At 30.4% G+C, this 10,261-nt stretch overlaps 1 protein-coding gene across 1 annotated transcript; it reads right to left on the reverse strand.

The window, feature by feature from the left end:
• Window positions 1-2,238: 2,238 nt before the first annotated feature.
• Window positions 2,239-9,512, reverse strand: LOC108691300 (tafazzin homolog). The gene is made up of 5 exons (XM_018198971.1): window positions 9,266-9,512; window positions 5,334-5,462; window positions 3,362-3,605; window positions 2,428-2,682; window positions 2,239-2,338 (listed from the first exon to the last, which is right to left on the reverse strand). The coding sequence occupies exons 1-5, from the start codon at window positions 9,378-9,380 to the stop codon at window positions 2,299-2,301; spliced, it is 783 nt and encodes a 260-aa protein (XP_018054460.1). The 5' UTR covers window positions 9,381-9,512; the 3' UTR covers window positions 2,239-2,298.
• Between the last annotated feature and the right edge of the window lie 749 nt (window positions 9,513-10,261).

The following is a 10,261-nucleotide window of genomic DNA, read 5'->3' on the forward strand; positions in this document are numbered from 1 at the left end:
ATTTCTATATATGTCGACAACAGTTAAGTGTATGTCCTGTATAATCAATTTGTGGATATTATAATGAAATCTGTAATATATATAATCACACCTTTTAATATATTTGTCATTGTCTTAGATGTATAACTGATTACGTGAATCGATTTCTGATGGCAACAATGACAACTCAAAAGGCATATAAATAATAAGATGGAAATACATGTTAGAATTATATATTTATCTCTACTCTTCACAGGATTTATTAATAATTATATCAGCTTCCAAAAGTCTACATACACTCAACAATGTAAAATAAACTCTTGTAATCTTATGAAATTTTAGATTCAACAAAAAATAATCTTGACGTTACCAGAATCTATATCAATATATTTGACAATATAAATATTTTTTGGAAAAAACAGATGGAAAACGATAGATATTAGAATTAATGTTTGTCGGTGACAAAAATACTATTCTTTTATGATAAATTGTGTTTATGCACATAGTAATAAAAATTTTCAGAATCAATGATCAACGAACTCTTTGAGAATCCTTTATAATTGGCATGATTTTTATGTATTACTTTAGATGTGTATTACCCTTTGCAAAGTCATTGCCTTACACGTTTGTAAACAGGTAGTGTATATAGCATACAGAAATGATGTAGAAACTTTACGTATTCTAGGGAAGGGAACAAAAATTTTACGTTTACTTCACATTAAGAAAAATGTGAAGAACGATAAAACAAACACAAGTTTTTATTTCAAACGTTAGAAAAAAAACGATATTTTAATACTTAATAATATATTCAACAAGTATATGATACATATATAAATTTATCACGTTCGAATAGCCCCAAAAATTTTGATAGCAGTCCATGTGTATAGTATAAAAGTATATGTATTCAACATTATGTATATAATACGCACACGTACGGGAACGTAGATAGATATGCGATTGTCATAATAACAGCTGTTGTAACGACTTAATATATCGCAATAAATATTTAAAAAAACTATCATGCATCATCAACGAACGAATATATTGATTTTTTTCTTCAGCTATCGAACGAAATAGTAAAAATTATTTCCTATCCATACTGCATCTATATTCATGCTTTTCAAATGAGTTTTATGCAAATTTTAGAATTATAATATATTATAACTTACGAGAGGTAGGCGAATCTTTTGCGCTATGCATTAATTATAACACTTGTTTGTTTAATTGCAAATGTGAATGCCTATTACAAAACTCCTAATAAAACGAGTATAAATTGATTAATTGGCTTGTATTGAGAACGAGAAACATGTAATTAATCAAGTACTTTATTCGCATTAATAATGATCTTAGATTTTCGAAAATAAAATGATGGATGAGATACTGACATGATTTTTACAGTTACGTTATTAGACTTCAGTTGCATTACATAGTCCTTGTACTATCAAAACTTTTATTGACAATCATCGTAAAACCATAATAATATTATAATTATTCATACTATGTACATATGTAATATACAAGAAATCCTATTTTTGCGCGCGAATAGTAGGACATCTATATAGATCTATATAGATCTTATATATAGATATTTATAAATCTGTATACAGATATTTATAAATCCTGGATATAGATATTATACAAGACATTACTCATAAAATATATAACTCCTCGAGAATATATTAGGAATATATTAGGTGTAGTAAAAAGAAATCCATTATTTTTACATTGAATAGAAAAATAATGGATTTCTTTTTATTATACCTAACATTAACAAAATGTATAAGCTCATACACTCCTCCGTTAGAAATTTCTGATGAAGTTGCAATCAACTTTTTCTTCATTAAAAAATTCGTTCGTCGCTGTTTATAATATAGAAATTAAATATCTATAATGAAATTAATTATAAACAAAAACTAAATCTCGTGAGAATTTCAATAAATCACTTAAACAATTTCAATTTATATTAATAGAAAAATATGTAAAATTGCGGAAGCAAGTGCATAACTTTGTAGATGCATTTTGTAGTAGATATATTTTGTGTTGCGTATCAAGTGATCTCTCGAAGAGTTACGAAGATATAATTTAAAAGACGATATAAACGTCGTAATTCGCAGAATGATTTCTAATACAATTGATACTTACATTATTCAGTATTGTCAAAAATACTACATATTACAAAGTACGCATTAAAAAAAAAAAACTAATTTCGTACGAATTTATGTTTACATACAAATCTCACTTTTGTTGATATCAATTTCTCTTTATATTTTTGGCAAATTAAGGCTAGACGGAGGAATGACGAAAAAGGGATAATCTTCGTCATAACTTAGTATGAAGCTTTTCCGTTGTTGCTTTCAATCTGAAAAATGTTTAAATATTTTTTCACTTTCCTTATTCCATCGAGCATTATTCAATAGTTCGAAACATTAGATATAATTATAGCACTACCTGGAAAGCTCTTGCTGAATGCGATCAGTTATCGCTTTTCGCGCATCCATCTCGCTTGCTTTTGATTCTCGCAATTCGGTCAACAATTCGCTAAAGTCTATGGGCTCACCGTAATTCATGGTAACTCTTTTTCCCACTTTAAGCATATACGGTGGTTCGTTGGGAAGTACTTCATCCATACCGAGATGACAGATAGGAATTACGATAGGCGTGATGGGTGATTCTAATATTAATCTACCTATGCCCCATTTCAACCTAAAATCATCGATTATTTTCACTGTGTAACTATAATATTATTATTAATGAGGAAATAAGAACCTAAGATTCTTATAGCGATAAGAAAAATGTGAATTGTAAAATATTGTTTTGTGTATTATTTAACATGTTTCTTTTTTTTATAATTACTCTTTACGAATCTTTAAATGTGCAATTCCATCGAAAATGTGCAATAAAAAAGCGTTATATTAATTAAAACCTTTATTTTGTTATAAATACTGTCATAATAAGTTACTTATTAACAATATTTGTTCTGTTTAATATTTGTTTGATTTCTTACTTTTTTCAGATTTACTTATTTCAGAAAATTCTGATTAATCCGAATTCTTTAACCAAAATATATAAAAAATCAAATGACTACTTCTGGATTAATTTCTACAAAACGCTTATCTATACATCACCTTATTTTTCGTACATATAGAGTTTTATAAAAAGGTAACATTTAATTTAATAATCTACTTATCAAAAAATAAGTTCAATTTTTATTTTCTAGTCGATTTGAAGTTGAAGTATTACAAAAATGTAATTTACAAATTATAAACGTTTTTGCATTTTAATATACACGGTGACTGAGTAAACTTTATAGACTAATAACTTTATATGCGTAGATCACGTTATCTAGTCTCAGAACAGAAGAAAAAATAATTGGAGTACAAACCTCATCTCTTCCTTAAGCATATTGACTTTTCCCTCGGGGAAGACATGCACCCACTCGCCAAGGGCCAGCCTTTCGATACAGAAGTCCACGGCTTCCTGATACACGCCGTCTCCTCGGACGATGGGTATGCACTTGCCGAGCATGAAAAAGTAGGAATGCCAGACATTCGTGAAACAAATGTCATGCGCGGCGAGCGACCATCGTACCTTACGTCGGCTCCACGAGTGCCTGAAGTCCAGGGTCGCTAAATGAGTTCAGAGATTTTTCTGTCTTAAATTCTTTCATTCGCGATCGCATATCGGCGTCGTTCTGAGAAAGAAAAACACGTCTCAAAAGAGGGACAAAACGTACATGAGGATTACAAAATGTCGATTACAAAAAAACCAACATTTGTCTTAAAACAAAATTTAAAAAATATATAGAAAAAAAATTGCTTTTAATTATCATCGGCACATAATCAAACGTCAGGGACACAATGAACTGAAGAACAAGGAAGAAAGAATGAAGAACGTATGATAAATGGGGCATCGATAAACGAATGACGCAGATATTCATGCTTACTGTACTCATTGTCAACTAATGGGCGCTTATCGTCATTGTTCTTCATTCACATTGGATCAAATTCAATTCTCGTAGCTAATCATCTATCCTCATTATTTATCGTCAGTTAATGTCTTGTATCAGCGAGATTAAAATTCTTATTCACAATAAGAAGCACAGACAACAGGAACACACTCTAAAAATATAAATCAAGTAAGAAAAGTGTCAATTACTGTCAAAGTTAAATGTTGAAATAATATTCCTATATATATTTTAAATACATTTATCTGAGATATAAATATGACTGTGCGTCAATTATTTTCAGATTGGATTTGCAACACAATCACATTGAAATAATATTAATAATTTCACAATAATAATAATTTCAAATTAAATTTCATCGCTGATTTGATGTTGGCCATTAATTTTACAGATTAGTGGCTAACATCTCTTTACAGGTTTAAGATGCTATCGTTTCAGGCTGAAAGTAAGTCGACGCACAGTCATACGTGTGAAATAAATGCATTTAAGACCCGACTAGAAATTAAAATCCTAATCCCGATAAAGATCCTATGTTTGCCCGATTTAAAATCCCAGGTCCCGAGTTGAGATATTATATAGTTAAGATATTATATAAGTGAGATATTATTGCTTTATTGACATCAGAGTAAAGAGCATATTATAGATTAAACTCTAGATTTTATTTTCTATTCCTGATGCCTATGCCTTTTACTGTGCATAAAGTTTAAATCCCAGTGATTTAACACTGAAAAAAAATGATGCATATTTTAATTGAAAATAATTTTGTTAATTCAATAACATTAATGAAAGAAATACATCATGCCTTTGTTTTAATAAAATTTTATTTGTTTCGTTAATACTGTTGTTAAATTAACAGGATTATTTTCGATTAAAATAACGTTGTTGGAATATCATTTTTTTTTCACTGAAGTAATTTCAAAGAAATTATTCGTGCTCTGTTGCACAAAATATCAGTAATTTTATTTAAAAATTTACTTAAAAAATGATATCTTTCGATCAAAATGAATTTTTATTTGATTTCTTTTTCAACAACTGGACAGTCCCACATCGTCATGAAGCACAATGTATTTTGTCCTTATGTTTCATTGCGTCCGCGACTCTAACTGCGCGGTCCGAGATCGTAAAGAGTGCCTCGAAGCCGTTTTATTAGACGGCAGAATGAACGGACCGCCGGCACTATACATTCCGGATGATTCGTACGTTCCGCACACGCGGTATTTTATTTTTCTCAATTTCTCGAGACGATAAATCAGCCGTGCACAACGCAAAGTCTTAGCCCCACGTGAGACTGAACGTGGGGGAGGGAGGGAGGAACTGATGATACGTTATTATACGCAATGCCGAAAGGCATTTAACAAACGACGTAAAGGAGAAAAAAAAAGTCTCTTACCCCATATACCTGGATCGTCGAAGCAACTGTGATGATTCGACACGGTAATGAGCGGAACATTTTTCGGCCGGAGGTCTAAGGCGCGCACAATAATGTGCTTGTTGTACACCGTTGTTTTGTTCAGCCATTCTTAAATGCAAAAGAGAGAGAAATTCTTTGTTAGATCATGCCATAGAGAGCGGTATATTTGGTGTCGCGATAACAGACCAAGATGTTGCGAGAAGTGGAGCGAGAAATTGACTCTTGAATCGTGACTTGACGCAGCACGCGAAAGATCATTGGAATTTAATCGATGTCGCGCTCTTAATCAATTTGGGAAATTTAAGAATCAGACTTTTTTCGCCGATATATTATCGAAATACTCTACAATTCTCAAAAGAACTCCGATTTCTATTATTTAATGCCCGTAACAGATTACGGATTGATGATTACAATTGCCCGGTTCTACTTCAACTACCAATCACGATGTAGCGAGTCTGTCGTAATTGGCTGAAATAGAAAACTGGGCAACCGTCAATCGTAATCGTCAACCCGTGATCTGATACTCCTTTTATGGTCTGATGTCATAAGTTGATTCGACGCTACCTGTAATTGCCTATAATTATCCGTTTTTATTTACGATAAGTTGCATAAACACATAAAGAAGGAAGGGAGGGGAAGGAAGAGCGAGGGAAAGAGAGAGAGAGAGAGAGAGACCTAACTGACGAATGCTACAATAAAAAAAAATGAGATTTTAGCATTCATATCTCACTTTTTATCGATAAATGTGGTTTTAAATGCGTATTTAGTAGTGTTTTTAAATGCGCATTTACGTCACAGATATTACAGAATCTCAGAAATAGAATAGGATTTATCAATAAATATGAGATATAAATACCTAAGATTATATATAGCATATAAAAAACATAACAGTAACATGTAAACAATGAGAGAGATCGAGGCTAGTTTTGGCATTGCGTTTTGTTTATGTATTTATGACGAAAGAAACAATGAAAAAATTACCACAAAATATTTCTTTTATAACATAAGATACTTTTCCATAAGTTTCATTTAAATCAAACAAATATTACAATAGAAAAAAAAAAATCTGATTCAAAAAGCAAATAAATTTTTGAGCATTTCGTATTAATGTCCTTCAGCTTGAGAAAATCTAAGTGATATATTATTAGTTAAAAAAATGTTTCGTAATATACGACACGTTATTTTGAGTAACGATGATAATTTATTATAATAAAATGATAAATTTAAAAGTTTATCATAGAGGCAACTTAAAGTGATTCACATATATGTGTAAATTATTTTTTTATATCGATATGTAAATCCGATATGTATATCAGAGCAATGACTACAATGCAGCGTATTCATCTTTCATTTACTGCAAAAAAAACCTATATAGTGTATAGAACCATTACTGGAAAATATAAAGATTCTTTCTATCATATTAGTATTTAAATTATAATAATTAATTGTTTAAAAAATCTAATGCTAAAATTATGAAAACGGTGTTAATAAGTCCCAGTCTTTTCTAAGCGAATCAGCCAATCACAGTAAGACAATACATAAAAAGTAGAAAATATAAAAGTTGAATTGTCTGCTATTTACATCTTACTATTTAAGCTTTTTTATATAGCATAGTTATTATCCTAAGAAAAATGATTATAACAAAATGATCGGCGATTGTTATTAAAATATACATATAATGAATTGTCATTATTGCGAAACTGTTATATATGCAAGTCAGAAAACGTCTAAGAAACCAGAATAAGATGATCTATCTTTAGATGATCTATCTGTGTATGTAAATTGAAGTTTACACATAAATGCATAAAATTATTATAATATTCGAATTATTTCTAGTAATGTAGAAAATACGAGCAAAATCATAAAACTTATGCAAAAAAAAATTGACAAAAGATATTATTTTTCAAATAAATTGATAAAATTTTATTAAAATATATGAATATCTCACGCTTATACATCAAAATCAATGTTATTGTGGAATAAATATCAGAATTGTGTGTAAAAATGGTATCAAAAAATAAATCAATTTATTTGCATTGACATCAGAAAAGAAAAAAGTTCAGAAATAAGTTTAGTGCTATTTAACCTAATAAAACTAAAAATTTATATAAATAATTTTTTTGTTCATATTCATTCTCACCGATCGTAATTTTTATAGAATTATTATTACTAATTAATTTATTGTATTATCATATTGCAATTTAATTAAAACTATGTAACTTAATATATAATTGTAGTTTAATATACAATATAGTATATGATTAAAAAAATCTTTTCTTTCTATGTCTTATTTTAGTCAAATACAACAAAATATAATATTTTTGAAATTTTGTCCATTATGTTCAATTATAAATAATTTTTCTACTCAATCATTTAACATTTCCAAATGCAAACGATTTTAAAACTTATCTGTATATCACAGTAAAAAGTATTTTATACTTGTGTTAAAATCGATTCTTGTTAAAATTTTATTGTTGAATTTTTAACATATCTAGAATGTTAATTTAACGTAATGTAGTCATTTATTACCAATGAATGTATTACCAATGAATATTTTATATTTCTTGATATTAAAAAATTACCAATGAATATTTTGTTTTCTTGATATTAAAAATATATATTAAAATTACAAATAATATGAATATAATACAATTTTAAAATGTTAATTCTGAAATGAATGAATAAAAGATGAACGTAAATGTAAAAATTTAATTTCTTTGCGCACTTGATTTTTTTCTCTTTTTCTCTCTAACATAAAAAAAGAGGAAAAATGGATTATGTAAAAAGTTATTAAGACTATGAAAAAAAGGCTATACATTAATATATTAATATATTAACATATAAATATTAATTTTATTGGCAAAAACATTCACAATTTATTTTCAAATCTTATCAAAATTTTTGTGTTAATTTTAATGTATTATATTTGTATTATATTTTAATGTATAACCTTCTTGTCAACTTCTTACATGATCTTCATTTTTTCTCTTTTTTTTTCATATTAGAGAGAAAAAGAGGAAAAATCACCTGCACAAAAAATTCAAATATAGAAAGAATAGGCTCATATTAATCTTGTATTAAATTAATATAAAAACTTGGATCGTTTAAGACACGTAAAATATGTTAAATTTAACACAAATTTTCCAACTGTTTATATTTGTTTCAAATATTTCAATACATATTAAAATACTGTTTTCATGTAAATATATTGTTTCCTAAATTTTATAGAACTGTTATAGAACTGTTATACAATGCTAATTTCAAAATAATTCAAAAAGCATCAAGACTGCCTTATTTTCAGAACTTTACTTGTTTACGACATTACACACAGTATATGTAGAGAATATTATATGAGACGATTTATTCAACATATCCATGATTGATGATACAATAAGACTTTGATTTCTTTTTCTCTTTCTTCCCAAAGCAAAATAGTTAACAGATAAGGTTTATTTCTGCCATCTCATATATCACAATCCATGTAATTATATCACACGCGCGATCGTATACTCCGCAGATACACCGACAATTTTTTTTTTCCATAACAACATCAACGTTTTCTGCGCAACCTTCATTATCCACGATGCGGTATACATGCCATGATGGTAAACAACCATGCTTCGATATTTCCGCGCGACAATGACGATCATCGATGTCAATCGCAACGAGATGCCGTATTGGGTGTTGTCTGTTTTTTATTTAACCATCATGCACATCGTCGCGAGCGAGCAATGGCTCTCATATGCGAAACGCACGAGGAAATCGCTCGCATATTACCTACCAGGCTAACGTTGCACGGAATCGACTTGGAATTGCTCAGCGAACCGTATCGTTCGAGTGATTCACTTTTTCGGGCCATCGGGCTGATAAATTCCACGCGTGGGCCGGCACGCGGGACAATGTGTTCTTACCTATGATGATTTTCGAAAAAATGCCCACCGCCGCGAAGGTTATGCTGCTCGCGATGTTCCAGAGTCGGGATGGGTTCCGTAGTTTCGGTATGATCCACTTAATATCGTATACCATCGCGTCGACGGCCACCACCGTGCCCGACGACTAAGAAGAGCGGACGGCGGCGCGGCAATTATATCGACGATCGGGAACTGACTTCCCCGTGATACACCGTCCGATCTTTCGTAACGCGCGGCAGCCATCTTCGTGGCGAGTCCGCGCGCCATGTTTCGCTACGCGGTCACGTGGCCGCGCGAGCGCGGCCGAGCGACACCGACAGCAACCGATTATGACCGAGTGACGATTGGTAACGACTTGACGAGTGTTGAGCCGCGCAACCGTGCAGCGCTACACCTGATCCGCGAAATTGGATTTAGGTTCGCTACTTCGCTCCCGGCCTCCCGCTCGTGCGATCATAATTATATGGAGTGCCGCGTTAAATTTAGGATTTATGTCGACCTTACCTTTCCATTTGATGCTTTCTTGTCTCTTTCACATATAGAAAAAAATTTCAATCCATTCTCGTTTTGCTGGATTTTTAAAGATCTTTTTAAAGATCTAATTTTAGATCAATTCCTATTTGAAATGAAATTATCTAAGATCAGTCTTTTGTAAAGATCTCCAGCAAACAAGAATGGATTTAAATTTTTTTCTATCAGAATGCATATTTTAAATAGTGAATACCTTTTTTTGGATTTAATCGGATTCAATTAGATTCAATTGGATGCAATTGGATTGAAAAACTGCAAAATTCTTATTCAAAATTTTGAATTTACGATGTATTTGTGTCGCACAGAAAAAGCTAATATTATTTTTAGATTGAAAGGCATAGAGATATGCCATGCAATTCCTATGAATAAAAATGAATAAAAATACATTCAAGGTTGAAAACCTTTATTCATTTTAACATTCGTGAATCAATATTTCTGAAAATCTGAATCCATTTCAATCCATTC

Source organism: Atta colombica, unplaced genomic scaffold (assembly GCF_001594045.1).
Source record: "Atta colombica isolate Treedump-2 unplaced genomic scaffold, Acol1.0 scaffold45, whole genome shotgun sequence".
Lineage (NCBI taxonomy): Eukaryota > Metazoa > Arthropoda > Insecta > Hymenoptera > Formicidae > Atta > Atta colombica.